This window comes from Gigantopelta aegis, chromosome 6, assembly GCF_016097555.1.
Source record: "Gigantopelta aegis isolate Gae_Host chromosome 6, Gae_host_genome, whole genome shotgun sequence".
NCBI classification, from domain to species: Eukaryota; Metazoa; Mollusca; class Gastropoda; order Neomphalida; family Peltospiridae; genus Gigantopelta; species Gigantopelta aegis.
The window spans coordinates 31,252,559-31,276,538 of NC_054704.1; the positions used below are offsets into that span (position 1 = coordinate 31,252,559).

At 40.9% G+C, this 23,980-nt stretch overlaps 1 protein-coding gene across 1 annotated transcript in view; it reads left to right on the top strand.

Moving 5' to 3' along the window:
* LOC121374485 (nucleoprotein TPR-like) overlaps positions 1-23,980 on the top strand; it is a 73,135-nt gene that overhangs the window by 30,387 nt on the left and 18,768 nt on the right. Inside the window, exons 12-17 of the mRNA XM_041501583.1 lie at positions 3,408-3,470; positions 6,468-6,534; positions 8,312-8,501; positions 9,906-10,075; positions 12,538-12,828; positions 13,645-13,834. Of these exons, the coding sequence (XP_041357517.1) occupies positions 3,408-3,470; positions 6,468-6,534; positions 8,312-8,501; positions 9,906-10,075; positions 12,538-12,828; positions 13,645-13,834 (971 nt within the window). The remainder of the gene's footprint in view (positions 1-3,407; positions 3,471-6,467; positions 6,535-8,311; positions 8,502-9,905; positions 10,076-12,537; positions 12,829-13,644; positions 13,835-23,980) is intronic.

The window sequence follows — 23,980 nt, forward strand, 5'->3', positions numbered from 1 at the left end:
TGCTTTGAAACTTCTAGATCCAATGTGGAAAGTGCAGCGGCTAGCTGATCCAACCCACTTAGGTCAGAGTCAGTTTCGTAAGTGTTACAAAGCTAACTTCAGTCCCGACATGTTTACTGGGTCCACCCGTGAACAAAAGCGTGATGCACAGAAGGTATTCAGCCAGGATATGAAAGCAAGGTGCAGTTTAATTCTTAAAGAACTGATGAAACTACACACTGGTAATATCGGTGTACTGAAACGAAACTTACCAAAGGTCCTGCAATCGACACTTTCGTGCTACTGTGGTGACTGTTCAAAGTGTTCGCGGTACTCGGTCGTCTGCAGTGGAGGAATAACGAACAACTGGTGGCACCGATCCATGTTCCTGGGTACACACAGAATCACAGAGCTGAATATGAATGAAAATGACAAAATGTTAGTACTGGAACTTCTGAAGATTAAACTAAGTATTTCAGCTGTAGAGCAAATGAAACTGTATACAGACACACAGAAATGTGAGGCTGCGAACCGTTCTCCCAGTGTTTCCTTACCTAAGAATGTGAACTATTCATGAACGATGACTGGGAGAGCTGCATCCACCATCCACAGGCTGAACAACGCCCCGGGAACATCGATGATAGAAAAGTGCAAGTACTGTGGCATCGAACTGTCAGCTCGGGTGAGGCGTTCACTGCGTCAGATGGACAAAGAGTCGGACTATCAAAAAAGATATCAAAACAATCCACAGGTGGTTAAAAGGCACTTAGTCCAGCAAGGAAGTAAAATTAGAGATCACTTACAATATAAACATTTGCACAGAGATCAACAAGCTGACTACAAGAAAGGATTATTAGATATTGACAGTCAAAGAGCAGACAACTCCTGTGACCACAGTTATTCAAAGTAATTTTTGTCACAAACTTTCAAGTGATACATATAATATAGGAACTATCAGTTTGCATGATAGCATTTCTGCTGTGGACATGAACCCTAGACATTGAAGATTGACTTTAAACAATAAAAAATAGTAATGTGAATAAATGTATGCTTTTGAATAAATGTATCATGTGATATTTATATGTGATATTTATATGTGATTTTATGACATAAAATATTTCTTTAAATTAAACTTTGTTATTGTTTTACATTCTTATATGTTATGCATTCTGAGATGCAAGAGGCAGGGAGGGTATTGTCCATGTCCCTGACAGACATCCCTGTTCACACATTGTATGCGCGAGCTGTTAATTGCATGTGGCTCAGCAGATAAGTGATCTTTAAACATACAAAGACGGTTATGGCACAGGTGACTGATGTCACTGCCATCTATGTCCATCTCCTTATTAAAGACCATGAAACTTAATCTGTGAGCATTTACTGTACGATACTGGCCTGTGATTGGTGATTTGAACTTAATAGCACCATATCCATTTGGTCTGGGAGGCCCATTCTATATTATACATTCACCATTTGGCCCAGGATCACATTTTGAAAAAATTACCTTCTGGTATTTTTGAAAAAAAGCCTCCATTTTGACTTATTCAGTTAGCCTTAATACTCAAAGTGAGGCTCTCACAGGGTGTAGGGATACATTCTGATTGAAAAGAATGACCTATGACCTGATACGGGTACAATGCAGGTCAAATCATGTTATAATTTGTGAAATTACAAATTTCAAAATATAAATACAATAAAATTTAATTTAATTTAAAGAAATAAAATATTCATCACCCAAACTGATAAGTTTCAGATTTCCACCTATCTGCACAATTATCATGTACATTTTGAGTCCTGTAACTGTCATAGTTACCTCACAATTAGGTATCAAAGTGTGTTACCCTGTGTCAAACATCATTGAAGAAATCCTCCATATTGACTTATTTAACCTTAACCTTCAAAGTGAGGCTACCACAGGGTGTAGAAATACATTCTGATTGAAAAGAATGACCTATGACCTGATAGGGTACAATGCAGGCTGAATCGTGTCATAATTTGTGAAATTACAAATTTTGAAAATATAAATATAATAAAATTTAATTTAATTAAACAAAATAAAATATTCATCACCCAAACTGATTAGTTTCAGATTTCCACCTATCTGGACAATTAGCATGTACATTTTGAGTCCTGTAACTGTCATAGTTACCTCACAATTAGGTATCAAAGTGTGTTACCCTGTGTCAAACATCATTGAAGAAATCCTCCATATTGACTTATTTAACCTTAACCTTCAAAGTGAGGCTACCACAGGGTGTAGAAATACATTCTGATTGAAAAGAATGACCTATGACCTGATAGGGGTACAATGCAGGCTGAATCGTGTCATAATTTGTGAAATTACAAATTTTGAAAATATAAATATAATAAAATTTAATTTAATTAAACAAAATAAAATATTCATCACCCAAACTGATTAGTTTCAGATTTCCACCTATCTGGACAATTAGCATGTACATTTTGAGTCCTGTAACTGTCATAGTTACCTCACAATTAGGTATCAAAGTGTGTCACCCTGTGTCAAACATCCTACTATATCAGGCCTCAGACCACAATTAATTTCACTATGTATTCTCATGTAGCCCCAGTGGCTGTAGCACTTTTATTAATTTCACCAGGCCATTAGCATTTCACAGGAAACATTACCTGCCTGGGCCCAATGAACACTCAAAAGGATGACCTCTGTTGTCCAGCTCTTTTCCGCGTTATATCAATGTAAACAAACACACGTGGGCTAAGGGACCGAATCACACCCATTTCTGTGCATATTTCACAAATTATGCATGACTTCAATGTGCTCTGGGGGACATTATGCAGTATCCAGTGTAAACCAAGTGCACATATTCACTAACTGCATCCTCTTACCTGTTAAACCCAGTGTAACAATCCAGTATACTAAGCAGCTCCCCAGCCATTAATCACATAACAAGAAAACTATATTTTCTCGCATTAGTTTCCGTATTTTGGACAACCAAATAACTCTAGTCTGAGGCCAGATTGTTTAGCTAAGGAAAAGTACATGTGGTTGCTGCCATTTTCGATACCCAGTATAAACAAGAAATATATTTTATGAAGTGTTCATTTCCATAAATTGGGTGCTTCTGCTTCATTTGGTTTTGCTTTTTGAAATTTGTTGCTTTAGTACAAATCCCTATCTGGGATGATACATATAAAAGATCCCTTGCTGCTAATCGAAAAGAGTAACCCATGAAGTGGTGACAGCGGGTTTCCTCTCAATATCTGTGTAGTCCTTAATCACATGTCTGACACCCTATAACCGTAATAAAATATGTTGAGTGTGTCGTTAAATAAAACATTTCCTTCCTTTAGCACAAATCTGTCTACAAAGTTGTGTCATTTACTTTTAGAGGACGTATTTGTATGCAATACTCTTGTCACTTAGTCCATCATTTTGCTACTTGATTTAGGCAAGAGAAGGAAACTATGCGCCGACAGATTGCACAGAGTAATGAAGAAAAGTCAAAACAGAGGTAAAGTGTTTCACCCTCATTATTAAGACCATTACTCGACTAGTAGGATCCAGGGCCAGTAATTTCAAAGCTATCTTAGCATGTGTTATAAGGACGTCACAGCCTACGATGGTTTTACAATTTCGTAGCACTAAGATACCTTTGAAAATCCCCAGCCAGAATGGCAAACCTAAACAGTGTTTTAACTTCAGTTTTAAGGTACTGTAAACCAAGTTAATCCAGTGTGCAGTAAAGAAAATAAAAATGCATTGAGTATGCACTTGTTAAATAAAAAAAAAATCTTCCTTAATTCACTGAAGGAAAGTGTATGCTATAAATGGGGTTCTTTGTTATGTCACAAAGTATTATATTAATGATGATGATAAAAGTTACATATATTTTGCTTCAATGTTACATTTGAATGATTAAAATCTGCATGCAGAAACTATACTCCATTACTAGAGGTAATGTTTCTTCATTGTCTTCCTCAACAAGATATCTTATAATAAAGCAAGTCTATGGTACAAAATTGCCACACACACTCCAAAAATTAAAAGCTACTCCATTCCAACCTCATCCTTTTCAAGTATTCATTTAGATAAAATGTTCACATCAATAGCTTTTATATTTCAGAGGCCTTTCCCCAGGATTTTTTTAAGGCGCTTACATTTTTAGCATCAGTATAACACAAATCAAGCCAAAATAAGTGGGGTAGTGGGTTGAAACAGTTAAAGGGACATACCCTAGTTTCAACCTGTGAAAATTAACACTAAGTTTATTTAATCTACAAACCTGTAACACATTTGGATAAAGTTACAATCGAGTGAAACATGAGTCTGTGACTTTGAAATGGTGAAATATTTTCTAAAAATAGACTAAAACTCGAATCCATAAATGTTACTTCTCAGATGCACGTGTGTTTTTAAAAATATGTGAAATGCATTTTGTGTAAGTAAAGTATGATTTAAGTTATCCAAAACGGCTATAATAGTCAAAAATATGCGTTAGTGTTTAAAAACTAGGGAATGTCCCTTTAAGTGTTTGCCTTCAATCCGGCTAATTATGCTTTTTTTCTTTTTTTTTACTTTCTTTTTTTTAAGTATGGTAAACCCATCAATTCTCCACCCCCAACAATTTCATAATTTGTGCCATGTTGTTGCTGTTGATTTCAGCATCGTGTTAAATGTTTGTTGTGATTTCTGCTTGTAAAATACCTAGGCTAAGAATGCTGACTTCACAGTATATTCCATTTATTTAAAAAAAAAAAATATATATATATATATATATATATATTAATTTACGGTCTTTTTAAATTCCAGCTCAATTAAATGTCACCTTACAGTCTTACAAATATATATATATATATAACAAATATGATTATTGTCAACTAATTCAGTGTACGTTTAACTGTAATTTGTATAAATACTAGGCTATGTGTTCATTTTCCGCGATCGCGATCTGCATGCGTACTCTCGACCATAGGTATAAAATTAACAAAGACAAAGGAAATAAACGAAACTGCAGTTAGGTATTCATTAATGCAAACAACTATTGTTTTTCTACAAATTTACATCAAGATTTACTTCTGTGTAATCGTATTGTTTAGAATCCGCAATGATGTCTTTTGACACGTAGGTGTCAGCGGACTCTGAAGCGTGACGTATATTCGCGCCGAGAGCTCTCCTCGGTTCAGCCAACAAACGTTCTTCCTAACGTTCGCGAACTATTTGATAGTTGTCCGTCGTGCCCATTTGGTTTAACGTGAAGCGTACAAACCAGTGTAGCGAACGTTTTGTTTTTGCTCGGTCTGGCTGAACTCAGCCCTTGGAGTAATTTTTAATTAACCAATGGCTAATTTGACTACCGACAGCGCGAGCCCTGGATGTTTTCAGTGTTTGTGTGTGTTTTGGGAAGGGGATGTTAGGATAGAAATGAGTGATTGCCAATTAACTGTACATTTAAAAAGTGCTTCACCTATCGTTTATTCATTTAAATAGTACAGTTGATTCTGTCAGTGGGCATCTTCTTTGATCGGTCTTGAAGCTTGATTGCTCGGCACGGGAATCCCGTTACGCGTAAGCACCTTCCTGACGGATTAGCGGTCCCAGTAGATGTGATAAAATTACCAAACACCAATTGTGAGCAGACGACTGGTCAATTGTTAGGTATTTAGGAAGTGTTTTACCTGTCATAGTGATTAGGTGTGCTTGATATACTGGTACACATGTTGTTTGCAAGAGGTAGTCGACTGCCACGCTCATACTTGTGATAATTGTTTTTCTAAAGCACTTTAAATCAAGGCTTAGCGGAAATTGATTTAAGGCGCTTCCACGCCGTCAAAGCGCTTACTTTACGGATCAAGGCGTGTCGGGCCCCTACGCCTAACGGCCCTGGGGAAACCCCTGATTTCAGGGCAGAAATAGTAAAACTGAATTCAAGTATACAAACAAGTCAGTCAGTATATTCTTTATTTGTTTGTTTATTTCTTCATAATTTTTTTATATTTTAATATGTAATTGCTTTTTGGTGGTCCTTACAATCATACAATCGGTTTTAAACATTTATTCTGCAACCACTGTTTCTATTGGCCAATTATGATCACCGATTAAAGCAAAGTCATAAACATGTACTAGCAGATTATGACTTAATATCACGCATGTGATGTCACATGCATAGCCACATTACACAATTGCTCATTTAATCTCTAGGTCATAGTATAATGTAGCTGAAATAACAAATAATAGCTATTTCCTGTAATAATTACAGACTGCAGGATAAAAATAAATAACTAGTTAATAACGTAGGATATCAGCTTTATCCTGTTCAGGCCAAATGGGAAATTCCCATTCTTATTTTCACAGGACAAAGCCTACGTAATTAACTAGTTATTCTCAATTGAGATCTTGTTAATGTATATGTAATTTCAAGTCGCCACTATCTAGTGGTCTTTATTTTAGTTGTTTGATTAACTGCATTATTGAATTGTTTTATTTGACCGTAATTATTTATTATTTTCAGTGTTGAGATTACAAATCTAAAAACTCAGCTACAAGATGCTGAGGAGAAAGTCAAAACTATTAACCAGGTAATTTATTTCATTACTTGAAAAAATCATGGCATGATATATTGCTTTTTTTCTTGATGATTGTTTCTTTTCTCAAACTAGAAAATATTTCATTTACCAGAACTGATTCAGACTAGTCTAATGAAATTGGGGGGAATTGCTATAGATCAGAGATCAGTATTCATACAATTAAGTATTCATGAAACGAGAAAATTATCCAACATGTGTACATGGGTTTGGAACTAGGTGAAAATTAAACATTCATTTTTTAGATGTAATGATTCCAAGTACAGTCGAACCTCGTTAATCCGGACTCTGATTATCTGGAAACCCCACTTTCCGGACAGATGAGTGACAAAACGAAACGGCTACTATACAAATTTTAGTCCGGATATACAGCTTCCGGATCCGGACGGTCATAATCCAAAACAAAGTGTCAAGAATAAAGGAAATTTGCTTCATTTAACCACTAAAACAACAAATCACCTGCCTTCAATAAACGTGACCAGTTAAGACCAGTCGGGCAATCCACACGAGTTTTAATGGCTGCAAGGGGTTTCACACCTCTGTTTGTTTTACACACTTATCGGTTCGGTGCACTGCGTTAGATATACCGCTCTATGATCCTTTTGTGTTTTATAATCGTTAGAACAGTCAATTGTGGATAATTAACTTATAGTTACTGTCGTTACAATTGGTTGACAAAAGACAAACGGTCAGAGTTGAGGGATATCACATGTTTGGTTTTTTAAATACTTATCGAGAAATGCACATTTTGTAAGAAATTTCCTTTGATCGATGTTCCATTTAATTTAATGCTTCTTATCTTAACAATGTCCACTCACTTGAGGATAATCAATTTTGAGTTACTGTTGCCATCTGGTTGGGGCATAAAGATCAAACTTTTAAGGTTTTGACACCATTTTCTAACTGTCGTTATGGAAAACCAACCAAAGAAAAGAAAACGTTGTTTTGGAACCGATTTCAACCCAGAGGTACAGACACAACAAGAAGGTGTGGATGACATCCAAACTGTTCTGTGATTGGTTGAGAGCTTTTGATAGGCAGATGAAGTCAAGAGGTCGTCATGTTATTCTGGTTGTCGACAATGCCACTAGCCATGGTTGTAAGCGCGTGCGGTTAACCAACGTAAAAGTCCATTTCTTGAACTTGTTCTTAAAATGCAAAGCTCTTTTACGTCAAACTGTGCCATTAAACAATGCCGTATTTCAGATTACTTTGTGAAATATTGACTGAGGTTTGTGCAGTGTGCATGTGATATTGAAGGTTAAACAAATAAATGATTGTATTTTATGCTTGTTGGGGTTTTTTTGGTTGTTGTTTTTTTGTAATCAAAGGGAGCCTACTCTGAACATGATTCAGTAGACCGGAAATTCCTTTATCCGGTCAATTTGGGGGAAAACCATTCTGTCCGTATTAACGAGGTTCGACTGTATAAGCTAAGTCGAATAAAATATTGTGCTTAAATCACATACATTATATAACTGAATCTTAGTGTTTCATGCATTATAACTTGTGCTCCAATGGAAGTTATAAGGATCAATTGAGACCTTGTATCTTTGTTTTTCAGCTGAATATATAAATTTTATAACTGAATCTTAGTTCCTTAGTGCATTGTAACTTGTGTTCCAATGTAAATGATAAGAATTGACCTTGTATCTTTGTTTTTCACTAACCCACTGTCCTGGACAGACGAGCCAGATAGCTGAGGTATATATCGTTAATTAAATATACACCCAAAAATCAAGTTTAATGAAATTAAAACCTTTCCTTTCAGGAAATAGTGGAACTGCAGGCGTCAAGTACCAAACTGAAGGAAGAGAATGTGGAATATGAAAAGAAGCAGGGTCATTCAAGAGCTGCTTTTCAGACGGCCAAAAATAAGCTGATCAATCAGAGGCAACAGTTGGAGATGCTGACCCATGAAAATGCAAAACTGAAAAAGAAAGCAAATTCTGCACTAAAAGGTAGCTGTATTTATTTTATCAGTAATAAGTCAAAGACCAAGTGTTTCGTTTGTTTTATAAAATATGTAGTCTTACATGGGTCAAAATGTTTTTTTCATAGTAAGTTTCTGCATGTTTCAAATGTGTATCAATAAGTTGATATCAACAGGTATATGTGCATATATTTTGTTCAGTCTTATAGCAGTACTATTCTAACAGGCATTTTATGCTGCAGCAAAATACTCAGTTTTGACCCATTTATTTACAAAGTTAATAAAAAACTTATCACACACTAACAAATTACAAGTAGTTTAAATTAGTTCCATAATATTACTCCAGAGAAAAATATTCCTAAATTCAACACATTTTTGCCAAATGTGTGTTTAATTTTAAAAAGTATGCATTTAACTTAAATTTATTAACAAAATGTTTTCTCAAAATCAAGGTTCTGCTTCATAATAAAAAGTTTAATTTGAATGTAGTGACAAAAGTTATCTAAGACCGAGTCCACCCCATCATTCATGAGGCACTTTGGTGCGAGCCCAAATTTCCAGTCACTTAAAGGGAGGGTAAACTCCGCACTCCGCGTCCGCACGGCTATCAGACAATACACCTGCCAATCAGGAACCACAGGTACTGGCAATGGAAAGAAAAGACCAATTAACCAAGAACACACTCCGATTTTTATTTCAGTACGTGGGTTAATTTATGTACAAAGCAATACAGTTATTTCAACACTTTGACAATGGTGGCTTATTTTGTATTGAAAAATAATATATACTTGTTGCCGGCTTACTGGGATGGATATTATTACAGAACATTGCGATGCATCTGCAAACATCAGGTATGTTTTGTTTCTTCAGTTCAGAGACTAATTCCTGACGTGACACGTTAGGTATTACATAACCACCAGCTCGCCAGAGGGCGTATTCACTGGGATGGTACAAAATGGCTGCACCCGTTATATATAATAGCCATCACATTTAAGCGTTTCATTAATTAACTATACGATTATACTTGTTGATATTAAACAATAATGTGCGTTATATATTGTTGAATATGCATACCAGACCAAATGCCTTAATTGTCCCTTCCTTTAAATGTCTTTACCTGCAATAACAGTTGATACAGAAGTTACATTTTGTATAGTATAAGATAAATCTAAATATGTAAGTCTTTCTAGTAAGTGATTAAAGTTTTTATAAGTTCATATGGCTCAACCATTTTGAGAGTTAATTTTGGCTAATGATTTTTTTTACCCTTTACTTACAAAGTTGGAAAAAAAGTTCTTTTTCATTATGTAACTTATTGCCCTTTAACAAATTACAAGTAGTTTTAATTAGTTCCATTTGGTTTGATTTTTTTGTATATGTATATGCATTTAAATATGAAAAGCCTGAAATAATTGGTGGCATCTTATATAAGAAGAGAGTGAGATGAAATTCAACAGTATGAAGTCCCAACTGGAAAGTCGCATCTGTAAGTTGGAGAGAGATCTGCAGGAAGCAAAGGCGTCCTCTACGTCGGGTGATACATCAGACTGTCAACAGCAGTTGGAAGCAAAACAGAAGGAAATCCACGAACTCCAAACACGGGTAAATGTAGCACACCTGTAGTAAAAGTAGTAAAAATAGTAAAAAAACAATGTATATAATTTGGGATTTCCCATATTTAAGTCATGGAAGAAGATAAAGTTTTATCTGAAATTAGGCCCAGGACTTAAATTAAGAAGTTGAAAAAAAGTTGGAAAACATATACTAAAGGCAAAAGTTATTGTGACATACAAAAGACAAAGATAATTGATGATATGTTTTTACTACCGTATATAAAACGTTATAACATAGAAAGAGAAATGTCAGAAGGTATGGAAACGAGCAATAGTCCATGAAATGGGGCGCACCTGCCATATGCAAATGTGCCACATCACTAGAGGGGGTCCAGAGCGAAGTTCACACAGTCAGTAAATGCTGCTGGAGAAAGTTGTTACCAGGGATGGTACAGGCTGAGAGGGTTGCTGGCTGGAACCTGTTTCGCAGATGCGTGGTTTGGATCCATGTGTCTTGGCAAGGGTTTGTCACGGGTGGTTGGCCGCTACAGTGACGGTCCCTGACCTGGTTGTTTTGTTGATATCGTTGCCATAAGTGCCATATGGTGTTTGTTTGGACGTTGAATTGTGAGGTCCCAGATTCAAACATCCCTATGACTCCCCATCTGTCATTTTTACTGAGGCATGACATGACGAAATTGCATCAAACTTCATTAATGGGTTTTTTTTTACTTCTGGACTTCTGAAGGCTGCACAGAGTGGCAGTGATTTGCGGCTGAATGTGTGGCCTTTTATGGTGAACACTGGACAGGATTTCTCCCGAATATTCCATGTTTCTTGCACAAAGCATGCAATCGCTGCAACAACTGCTTGGTTGCATTTCTTCGAGCTGTTTCATGCATATTTCCTCTTTTTTACATCCATAATCCATTCACAACTTTATTACTCCAAAAAATCCATGTCACAATAACTTTGCCTTTTAGTATATTTATACTGTAATAATAATATAAATACTATAATAAATATATAGCATAGCAACGGAGTACATAATAATTATCGTTCCAAGACAACCTTAGTAAATACAAAGCCATGTTTCAACATCAGATGGGTTAGGTATGACAGTTATTAATTTGATTTTCAGTTGATAAGGGGCAATGTATACATGCATTCTATTCACTTCAGTTTCATAGTTGAGGAAAGGGAAGAGCTATAGTGCTTCCGACGTCAGTCAGTATAATTGTTATTGTTATATTAATGAATACATGATGTTTATTTCATGTGTAATTTCTGATTAAATTAGGTAAGGATTCTTGACGAAGCAAGGACACTACAATTTTTATATTATTGATTTATTTAATTACATTATATTTGTAATTGATTAATTTGAAGGTGTTTTTATTATTATTATTATTATTATTATCATATCACAGTAAAATGTAAAGATATCGAAATTTGACATAAACTTCTAATGCATTTAAAATTTGTCACTACAAAGCTTATTCTATTCTTAATAGTAAATATGATTAAAATTTTGGTTCCCTTCTGGGGATTCCTGTTTAAAAATATCAGAATTTTAAATTTTAAATTTTTAAACTCATGGGCTTCATTTTGGGTCGGCTTAAGTATGGGAAATCCCCGGTTATATTTATTACAGTAATTAAAGGGAGGTAAATAGAGTTTTGATTTATTTTTTATCATCAAGTCCAAACCTGGAAGCAACAAAAATAGAAATCCATGAACTGAATTAAAGGCAACATGGAAGAACAGTACATTTAAATTTATTGTAGGTCATCAAATTAAAAACATAAAAATTCTGTGACCTTCCACACAGCTAACTACAATACACATAATAGAATGAATAGACGAACAAAAATAGATTTGTGTTTATTAATATTTTGTATTATAGTTATGAAAGGCAGAATAGTATGTGGCAATGTGCCACGGACTTTGATATACCAGTCGTGGTGCACTGACTGCAACGAGAAACAGCCTAATGGGCCAGTAAGACCAGTGCTGTCTACAGTTTTTGTACAGTATGAGAAAAGATGCGATCATCAAGAAAAAAGCAATATATCATGCCATGATTTTTTCAAGTAATGAAATAAATTACCTGGTTAATAGTTTTGACTTTCTCCTCAGCATCTTGACTGCTTACTTGTAGCTGAGTTTTTAAATCACATACATTATATAACTGAATCTTAGTGTTTCATGCATTGTAACTTGTGCTCCAATGGAAGTTATAAGGATCGGACCAGCCTCGGTGGCGTCGTGGTTAGGCCATTGGTCTACAGGCTGGTAGGTACTGGGTTCGGCAAATAAAATGTGTTGAGTGCGTCGTTAAATAAAACCTTTCTTTCTTTCTTTCTTTATAAGGATCGATTGAGATCTTCTTGTATCTTTGTTTTTTAGCTGAATATATACATTTTATAACTGAATCTTAGTTCCTTAGTGCATTGTAACTTGTGTTCCAATGTAAATGATAAGAATTGACCTTGTATCTTTGTTTTTCAGCTGAAGAAGATTGGAAGGAAGTACAAAGAACAGACAGAAATGCTCAACAAGTCGGTAGAAGATCAGAAGAAAGAATTAGAAAATCAGAAAAAAGAATTGGAAGAAGTGAAAAACAAATCTGCCAGTCAGCAGGCTGATCAGCCCAATATGGCTGCCCTGGAGCAGACGTCAGCGGAACTGAAGAGTAAGATGAGTGCCTTGGAGAAAGAGAGGGAGGAACTAAAGCAACAGGTGAAGCAGAAAGAGATGGACGTCACTGAAATTAAGGAGGAACTGGAGAAAACTAAGAAGGTAAAGTTTTTATAGTGTTCTCGGGTTTTCCGTTTTCACTTTTTTCCAGTTCAAAGTATTTTATTGCCCCCAGAAACATAGATGATATCAGGGCTGGAGAGATACAGGGTGTATACTACCAAATCAAATCCCATAGATGACAATAGTAACATATGTGGCTAAAACTCCTACCTGCAGCGTATCAATCGACATAAACGCCATGGATATAAATACTACCACCCCTCACACTTAAAGTGAATCAGAAAAAATTGGGGGTCAAGCTGCTCGTTTCTGAGATAACAGGTAGCGTCTATGACTATCCTAGTTCCGCACATAATTCGAGTACTTTTTTTTACAGGTACCCCATACATGTTTCAAGCACAAGGCTACTTGACACATTGGTACTAGATGAAATAAAATTGCATATTTTTTGTACCCAGATGAAACTATTATTTTTCACAACCAACACACTCATATTTATAACCAATCACAGGACTTGTGGTGTTCACTTCTTTATCAAAAGTTGGGTGCACCTCGAACTTTGACCCAGCCGGAAGTTATTTGGTTTAGTACTACCTACATGGACATAAATCGAATAATTACCATAATGTACTCTTACACACCTCAAAAGGTTAAAGCCGATATCGGTTTTTCTTTCTTTCTTTTTTTTCAGTTCAAAGTATTTTATTGCACCCAGAAACAACGTCTCACTAATTACTAACCACTAACCACTAACCCACTGTCCTGGACAGACAAGCCAGATAGCTGAGGTATATATCGTTAATTAAATATACTCCCAGAAATCAAGTTTAATGAAATTAAAACCTTTCCTTTCAGGAAATAGTGGAACTGCAGGCGTCAAGTACCCAACTGAAGGAAGAGAATGTGGAATATGAAAAGGAGCAGGATCATTTAAGAGCTGCTTTTCAGACAGCCAAAAATAAGCTGACCAATCAGAGGCAACAGTTGGAGATGCTGACCCATGAAAATGCAAAACTGAAAAAGAAAGCAAATTCTGCACTAAAAGGTAGCTGTATTTATTTTATCAGTAATAAGTCAAAGACCAAGTGTTTCGTTTGTTTTATAAAATATGTAGTCTTACATGGGTCAAAATGTTTTTTTCATAGTAAGTTTCTGCATGTTTCAAATGTGTATCAATAAGTTGATATCAACAGGTATATGTGCATATATTTTGTTCAGTCTTATAGCAGTACTATTCTAACAGGCATTTTATGCTGCAGCAAAATACTCATTTCTATAGCCATTACCTGTCCTCAAACAAGGGCACCTCCCCCCCACGCAAGTGGTCTGGTCCGAACATCCCAACAGCCAATGGGATGGCCTAAATTCTTCTACTGCATACTGCTCTCTAGTTCCGGTCACATGACTGTAACTTCCTTCTTTTTCTCTTCGCTAAAGGGTCTGGACGTCCTTTTGCTTGGCTCTGTTTGGAGTCAACTTTTATAAGACCTTTGGTTTTGTAATCGTGTTTGGGTGAAATGTTTTTCACCTTCGTTTTCGTTAGCTTTCGTATGTTTTTTTCGCGTATTTCACTTGACTTTCCAAGCGTTTAATTACATGAAATGTTGTTTATATTGCCGGTTGTCGTGTCGGATGCCATTTGCAAAATTGCGTCTGTGTTGACTGGCTTTGTGTTTGGGTGAAATGTTTTTCACCTTAATTTTCGTTAGCTTTCGTATGTCTTTCGCGTATTTCGCTTGACTTGCCAAGTGTTAATTACATGAAATGTTGTTATATCGCTGGTTATCGTGTCGGACGCCATTTGTATTTGTGTTATGGTTGGTTTTTCTTTCTTTTCACAGATTGAAAAATTACTATTATCATATCTGATAATGTTCAGGCGACTAGTTCGAGCGTGTTTACGCTGCAAGAAGTTAGTGCCGGCGGCGACCCACACGACTTATGTCCAGGTTGTCGTGTTTCGTGTGGCCTCACTTCTAGATGCGACCTTTGTGCGGGCTTGTCTGATGTCGAGTTCGCGGCTTACCTGAAGGTGGTGTCAGCGAGGACCAAGAAGGTGGAATCTTCGCCTTCGATTGCTGACTCCGTGGTGGAAGTGTTACGTTCAATTCTACCGACCATGCTGGAAGAAACAATGGCGTCAATGGCGACCTTACCCAAACCGGCGGGTTCGGGGTTCCAGTCCCCTCTTCAGGGGGTGCGGCTTCTTCAGCTCCACCGATACCTAAGACTTCGGATGACAGGCCTGCGGTCTCTACACAGCCCTCTAAGAAGCCGGCTCATTCAGATAGACGCTCCACGGATTCCAAGGCTCACCGATCTTCGGCGGGGAAGTCCTCTTCGGCGCATCGGAGCCGGGACCGTAGCCGTTCCACATGACCTGTATGGCTCCCTACGGGTCCCACAGATCGTCAGCGCCAACCTTCAGTTGATGTGGCTTCCAAGGCCTCCGAGGGCTAGACGAGGCCATCCACGGTCCGGTTAACTGGTGGCTTCCATTACGGTACATCGATTGGCCTGTGCTCGAGTTCTACGAGACTTTGGTGATGAAGCGCCTGCGGCATCTGTCATTGAAGAGCCCGACTCTACGGACCATATGACTATGAGGGATTGCTTGGCGGCCGTCTACGACATGTTGCCGTCCTTGCCACATCCAATGACGATGTGGTCATCCGTTCCTTGGTATCCACACGGGACCGCCCACGGACCGGTTCTCCGGTATCTCCATCGGGCCATGACCAGAGCGACTGGCCTGTTCACGGGTGCTACGTGACTTTCTGATGATGTATCGGTTCTTGCGGTGCTGGAAGATCTGGATGCGGCGGACCACCTGTCACTGAGGGATTGTCTGGCTGTCATATCTGATATGCTACCGCCGCTGGCCCATCCACCTGTTTCAGCCAAGAAGGGTCCGGTTTCGATGATCGCCACGGAGGTTCCACCGGCAGATGTCAGCATTCGATCGTTGGCTGCCACAGGCCCCCGTCGGTTTACACGGCTACCAGTAACCGGCCCGTGCAGATCGTTGTTCCAGCAAGCAGACGGAGCCCTGTAACGAACTGGAAAATTGCGTCATCGGCACTGTTCGGTACCGTCGTCCCGTGATCGATCGAAGTGGTGCAGCGTCCAGGGTTCCACCGGCTCCTGCCGGTCCGTATACATCGTACCGTCCACACCAGTCGGCAGCTGATTCGGCGTTCAGGGTTTACACCGGCTCCTGACGGGACCGTCCACGGTCCGTGTTTCCGATTGCAGCCAGTACATTGGATCGAAGTGCCTGTGCCAGGTTACTGACCGATTTTCCAGATGATGCGTCGGCACTTTCCGTTATAGAAGATCCGGATGCAGTGACCCACATGGCTGTGACTGATTGTCTCGCTGCGGTGTATATGCTTTCGTCACTACACAGTCCACTGGCACCATTCTAGAAGGTTTTCGTTTGAGGACTGATCCGATGTCGGTTTACTTGAGTAGACTTCGTTTGTGCCGTTCCCCATTCGTCACAACGAATGTATCCCGTCTTCAACCTATCCTTCAACGGTGTGGCGCCGGCCTTGGATGACGCTGTTTCCGGCGGGACCAGACGTCTTCCTAGAACTTACAGATTGGCACGTCCTGTCGATGGCTTCAGTTCAGCGTACATGTACATGGCGACCATAACTCCTCATGTGCAGGATGCCAGAGGATATGCCTTGTTCTAGCCGTCGACTTTGATGTTGGTCTACCTTATATCTTCCGTGACGTCGATGTGCACTACGATTGCACACTATCGTCAACCGACTTGCCTGAAGCGATCCATTCTTGACTTTCAGCACAAGCCGGTAATCTTGGCAGACCTGTGGTCTACATACGGCTCTTTGCCGTGAAGGGGTCGACGTTACAAGCGTTCCGGGTTGGTGACGAAGACAGTCTACTGGTCCGGTCACTTGTGTTGAGATCCCGTGCACCGATATTCTCTTGTTCGAGGAAGGTTCAGCGACATTCGGCAGATCGTTCTCTATATCCGGTGGCGATGCAAGACAGTCGCTACTTCCGCTGGTTCCGGAAGTTATCCAGTTGCCATCACGTGGTACGGGGGTTTTACCGTCACCGTTTTCCTATGGTTCATTGTGGTTTATCAACTCACTGACGTTCACTGTTGTTACCGCCAGAGTTCGTGACCGATGCTGTCTAGATGGTCTCTGCTGCTGTTTCGCACCGGGTGGTGTGACGACCGTGGATTTTAGACGGTTGCTGTTTTGCGTTGCTTCACTTCCAGGTATATCGGGCATGTAGCGTAGCGAGTTGCTATGCTGTCTTGGCTCTTGCCTGTATCACGGGGTCGCTGTTTCCGATGTCTTGATTCCTGAATCACTCTATTACTGTTTCATGAAGTATCATTGCAAGAGTAATTTTGACGTCGGCGCAACATTTTATGCTTAGAGGTCGCGGTATCCAGTTTGTTTCTGAATCCATGCATTCAGTACAATAACGCAGCTTTGCTGATCCGGTTACCAGTCGCCTTGCAGTCCAGTCCCTGTTGGTGGCTGTGGTTTCCAGATGAAGCCGATCTACACATCAGCCTGTTGGAGATGTTGGCAGTTACGTCATCCTTCATTGGCGAGAGATGCTGTCAGGCGCCTTTCTCATGGTAGCCACAGACAGTACCACTGCAGTGGCTTATATCAACCGTCGGGGCGGAACCCACTCCAGCAGTCTGCTGCAGTTGACTTATCGTCTCTACAAGCTGGTTGACGAGATTCCGTTGCAACTTCGAGCTCGCCATATTCCAGGGGTTTCCAATGTACTAGTCGACACACTGTCTCGGCCGTTGTCTCCACAGCCGACGGAATGGATGCTCCATCCCGAAGCGTTTCGATGGGTGTGCGACAGACTTTGGACACAAAACATCGATCTTTTCGCCACACGATTCAACCATCAGCTGAGGGTTTACGTGTCTCCGGTGCCGGATCCGGAAGCTCTGGATCTTGACGCATTGGCCATCAGCCGGGAACAGATGGACGCATATGCTTTTCCTCCACCAATCCTCCTTCCAAGGGTGCTTCAGAGGTTTCAGCTGTACCATTGTCGCCTGTTACTCATTGCTCCGATGTGGCCATCCAGGATGTGGTATCCAGATCTAATACGTCTTGCTGATCCACATCCTTTATCGCTGCCAGACTGGGATCATCTGTTGCTGCATCCCACGTCAAGACTATACCATCCACATCCGCAGTTGTTCCAACTGCACGCGTGGACTTTATCTCCAAGAGTTTGAGGAAGAAAGGTTTTTCTTCACAGTCTACGGCGGCCATTTTGATAGCGCACAGATCATCTACTACTGCGGCTTACACCGTCAGATGGCTTTGTCTTCACCGATGGTGTGTCCGGCAAAAACTCAAACCTCAGACGATTCAGATACCTCGTCTTGCTGATTTTTTGCTGTATCTGCGGACCACTTTACGATTGAAGGGGTCTACCATCGCTGGGTACGTTTCGGTCATCGCTACTGTTCATGATGTCACTACGGGAACGAAGTTATCGGGTATTCCTGAGATCCATAAGATGATCAAAGGGTTTCGCCTTGAAGATCAAGTACACCGGTTTCGGCCACCAAGATGGGACCTGAATCTGGTGTTACGAGCATTATCGACCGCACCTTATGAGCCGATCGAATCCTTTTCCCTGCAAGACTTGACACGGAAGATGGTGTTTTTACTCGGTTTCGCCTGTCTTGATGTAGGCTTTTTCACCGAGATCAGCGTGCAGTCAACTTGGGGTTACTCATGAACTTTGTTGCAAAGAATCAGTTACCAGACCAAGCGCCTCGTTCGTATGTTGTGCAGGCCCTCTCCTCTATCGTTGGTCCAGCGGACGTTGAGGACTTGGCGTTGTGCCCTGTTAGAGCCCTGCACCAGTACATCGAGAGGACCAGATCTTTTCGACAACATCGAAAAAGACTTTTCCTCTCCTGTAACCAGAGTCGGTTGAGGGATATTACCAAGAACACGGTGGCCACCTGGATCCGGTCTTCTATCCTGACCGCCTATCAGAAGGAGGGTTTACCTGCTCCGTCTGCTTCTAATCCGCATGAACTCCGTGCCTTGGCTGCCACGATGTCCCTGCACTGCAACACATCCATTCAGCACATTATCACTGGTTGTTTCTGGGCTACGGACTCCATCTTCGCCAACTATTATCTGAGGGATGTCTCCACAGAAGACGTTGAGGGGTTCCATCATCTGGGTCCGGTTGTTGCTGCACAGACTCTGTTGAATACAAGCCGTCCTCGTCGCCGTTGATGTCTGTCTAATTCTGGGCTGCATACCGAGATGTCCATCGAATCGACACATGAGGATTGCTTAGACTTTTGTTCTTTTGCACAGTTCACGTACTGGTGCCGGAACTTTTGTCTCGATAACCTTTACCCTGCACTGCATGTGGTTATTGGTTGTCGTTATTGAACTAACAGGTCTTTGGTGTACTAGACAGAAAACACTCGGGGGTCTTGTTTTGTTCAATGTTCTGACGGATGCACCTCATTAGATTGTCGCTCGTTATTGAAAAAAATAACACTTCAATACGCGAGGGTTACCTAACACCTGCATCCCTGGTGGCTACAACTTCCCACCTGTCAGAACCAGCATGAGATGTGGCAGCTGCCTCCTGGTCCTTGTTCTGGGAGCCGTACCTGCCACTGCTGACGGATGCCACCATTCTGGTTGTTGTTACTGACATCACCTGCATTGGTCTGTGACGGGCATCCCTAGGAGGAGAGCTTACCAAGGTTGGCCTTATTCTTCCACTAGTCGGCCTCTTTCCGGTTGGGGAGTTATCACAAGCATCTACGGATCTCAGCACTCACCACCATCTGTTGAATGCTGTCCTTGTTTGAGGACAATTACCTGTATATAGAAATGGAGAAAACTTGGAGTGTTTTCTCTTTTATAGATACATTACCAAGATTTTATCCCGCCCGGGCCTCCCCGCTTCCTGTTCTCCGTGCGATGCGCTCAGGGAAAAAGAAGGAAGTTACAGTCATGTGACCGGAACTAGAGAGCAGTATGCAGTAGAAGAATTTAGGCCATCCCATTGGCTGTTGGGATGTTCGGACCAGACCACTTGCGTGGGGGAGGTGCCCTTGTTTAAGGACAGGTAATGTATCTATAAAAGAGAAAACACTCCAAGTTTTCTCCAGTTTTAACCCATTTATTTACAAAGTTACTAAAAAGTGCCATTTCATTACATAACTTATCACACACTAACAAATTACAAGTAGTTTAAATTAGTTCCATAATATTACTCCAGAGAAAAATATTCCTAAATTCAACACATTTTTGCCAAATGTGTGTTTAATTTTAAAAAGTATGCATTTAACTTAAATTTATTAACAAAATGTTTTCTCAAAATCAAGGTTTTGCTTCATAATAAAAAGTTTAATTTGAATGTAGTGACAAAAGGTATCTAAGACCGAGTCCACACCATCATTCATGAGGCACTTTGGTGCGAGCCCAAATTTCCAGTCACTTAAAGGGAGGGTAAACTCAAATAAGAGCCTTATGTGTTGGAAAGATGTATACCCAGACCACCAACACATACTGACACTTTAACAAATGAAAAACGCGTAATTTTAGAGTTATTAAAAAACATGATTATTCCTGCTAACTGGGGGCAGCCATTTTGTTTAGTTTTTGTGACGTCCGGTGGTATAGCTTGGGGTGAAGTGACGTCAGCTCCGTCCAACTCCTCTTAAGAACAGGGTAAACAAACGCTCTAATTTACGACAAAGCAATTCACTTTCATCAACCTGACTTGTAAAACACATAAATGACTTGATAGTATAATAAACTATTTAACTAAATATATTTAAATTTGCATCAATAGAACGAAATGGAGTTATAGTATTTTTCTCTTTAAAAAAATCCAAAGGAAAAATGCTTATTATTAGGCCTATTGGTAGGGTACGTTTGAGCAAAAACGACCACTCACAATACCAAAGTGATAATTGGTCAGTTTTGTGATTTTAGATGGGAAAGTCGACATAATCAAGGGTTTTACAGAATTACTTACAGTAATAAAGTGATAATGTCTATTACAATTTGAGGGGTGGCCGCGCAGCTATCAGACAATACCTTGTGATCTTAATAAAAGAGGCACGTTTTTTTAGTGTGTCTAGACACAGTGTCTGGGGACCGTCTAAATATACACCTGCCAATCAGGAACCACAGGTACAGGCCATGGAAAGAAAAGACCAATTAACCAAAAACACTCTCCGATTATTATTTCTGTAGGTGGGTTAATTTACGTACAAAATATAATACAGTTATTTCAACACTTTGACAATGGTGGCTTATTTTGTATTGAAATATAATATACTACTCAAAAGAATTTAAGGGTCACACGATATTTTCGACATTACTTTCTGAATGTCAATTATATTAGCTAGACCATAATGTTACGCATGGTATTGTTCCATTTTGGCGAAAGTGGGTCTAAGCAACCCATAAATGAATTAAAATCCACTGTCATTGACACTGTCGACTAGTTCTAATGGCGAAAACATGCTTACATTTGCACGTAAATTAGGGCGAAAGCGAAAGGTCTGCTAAGTGCCCATAACTTGCTTTTTCACAAAGCGCTTCATTTGCACGCTTTGCACGTGTATTCCATGTTCCCAATGCTGAATTTCCGTATAATTGGAGCTTGCATTCGTGTACGGTGCACACTCCAAATTCGACAATGGTACGACTTCAACTGACTATCGAAGATCGAGGAAGGGCTATTGCTTGGCTTCAGGATGGCAATACGCAAAGAAATGTTGCTCTGAGACTTGGTGTCAGTCAGAGTGTCGTTGGCCGACTGTGGCAACGGTACCAAGCAACGAATTCTGTTCGAAATCGTCCACGTTCGGGAAGACCCCGAAGCACTACAAATAGAAAGGACCGCTACATCACCAATATGGCTCTATGTCAATGCACAACCACTGCACGCCGATTACGTGACAATCTGTGGACTGCGACTGGAACTCGAGTGTTTGATCAAACCATACGCAATCGTCTGAGAGCCAATAATCTACGCTGCTGTCGCCAGGCTGTTCGACCACCACTCCTACCACGTCACAGAACGGCCAGACGTCACTGGTGCACGCTTCATCTGCGGTGGCAACGTGTTCAGTGGGGTTGAGTGATGTTCACTGATAAGTCCAGGTTTAGTCTCCAGTTCAACGACGGTCGGGTTCGTGTCTACAGACGTCCTGGGGAGCGCTTCGCTGACGTTATTGACAACGTCACCGGTTCGGTGGTGGCAGCGTCATGGTGTGGGGCGGCATCTCTATCCACCACAGGACCCCCCTCTATGTGGTGGATGGCAATCTGAATGGAATCCGCTATCTGAATGAGATTATCCGGCCGTTGGTTCTCCCAGGCCTTCAGCAGATTGGCGGCGGGGCAGTTCTGCAGGATGACAATGCCAGACCCCACCGCGCCAGGGTGGTAACAGACTTTCTCAGACAACAAGGTATCGCCAGGATTTGCTTTTGCCTCCGTCAGTGGAGGCGGCGCCTGTTATGGTTGTAACGGGGGCGTCAGTCGGAGGGAGTGCAGTCATGGTTCCGCTCGGAGCAAGGCACCCAGGGGTGGGAAGCAGCCGGGATGAGGGTGCGTGGACAATCGACATCTGCTTAAGGAGGTTCCTTTAGCAGATCTTCCTGTGGGGGGCAGGTTGCACCATTTTGTTCAAAGTTGGCACGAACTGCCAGATCTGGACCCATGGGTTTTGTCGGTTGTCCGCAATGGATACAAAATTTTGTTTTCATCACCCCCTCCACTGACGTCCTCCCCCCGGTTACCTGCGGTCTGTCGACAAAAGAGTTCTGGTGGAGAAGATGGTTGTCGAGTTTCTCGACAAGAAAGCCATCCAGGAGGTAGATTTGGGCACTCCGGGATTTTATTCCCATCTGTTCTTCACCCAGAAGAAGAATGGCGACCAATTCTAAACCTGAAGCCGCTGAATTCTGACGTCGTTATTCCATCTATGAAGATGGAGACGGTTCAGTCGGTTCGCGCTTTGCTTCAGGTGAATGGGCGGCGTTCATCGAGTTGAAGGACGCTTACCTGCATCAGGATTTTTGGAAGTACTTGCGGTTCCTCTACAACGGCAGAGCTTACGAGTTTCAAGTTCTGCCCTTCGGATTGGCCACAAGCCCTCACGTCTTTACTTGGATAGTAAAGGCAGTGGTGGGGCGTGTACATCTGTTGGGTATACGGCTGCACAATTACCTGGACAATTGGTTAATTCCGGCGGCGTCACAGACGGCATGTCTCGTGGGCGTGAAGTTCGTAATCGACATGATTCTCCGATTGGGGTTTATTCCCAATTGGGTCAAGTCGGAATTAGTGCCAACGCAGGTTTTCACTTATCTCGGGGTGGTTTTCAACCTTGTGGAGGCGTCCATTCTTCCGACGGATTCGCGACTTCACAATTTCATGACATTGGCGGAACGTCTTCTGGTGGAGCAAAGTGTCTCGGTGCACACGCTCCATGTGTTGATGGGCCATCTCGAATCACTGAATGTACGGTTCAAGAGAACGCTTCAATGGCATTTGTCCCGAGTGTAGGATGGTCTCAACTGGGATTTGGTGATACCATTGGGGCCTTGGTTCATTCTTCCGATCCAAGAGTGTCTAGTGGACAAGTGTATGTCCCAGGCCGTTCCTTTACACCCACTTTCTCCAGAGTTGGTCCTGTTTACCAATGCTTCCCTCGAGGGGTTCGGTGCACACCTTTTGGATCAACATATGTCGGGGGGGTGGACTCCTTCAGAGAGGAGTCGTCACATCAACCTGTTGGAGATGGAAGAGGTGCGTTGCACTTGTCTCCATTTCAGGACTGTTATTCGACATCGTCGAATTTTGTTGAGGTCGGACAACATGTCGGTTGTTGCGTACCTCAATCGGTGGGGAGGCACCAAATCCCTGTCATTGAATCTTGTGGCTTTGGAGATTCTGGAATGGTGCGGCGATTGGGGAGTGGTGTTATCGGCCAAACACATTCCTTCGTCCGTGAACGTCTTGGCAGACGTGGATCCCTTCTCGCCTACTGTTAATGACTTAGTTGAGTACTTTCTGGCTCTTGTCCAAGAAAGACAGCTGAAGGTTCAAACAGTGAGAAGTCACCGGTTGTCCATTTTCACTATGAGGCACTGTGGACGTCA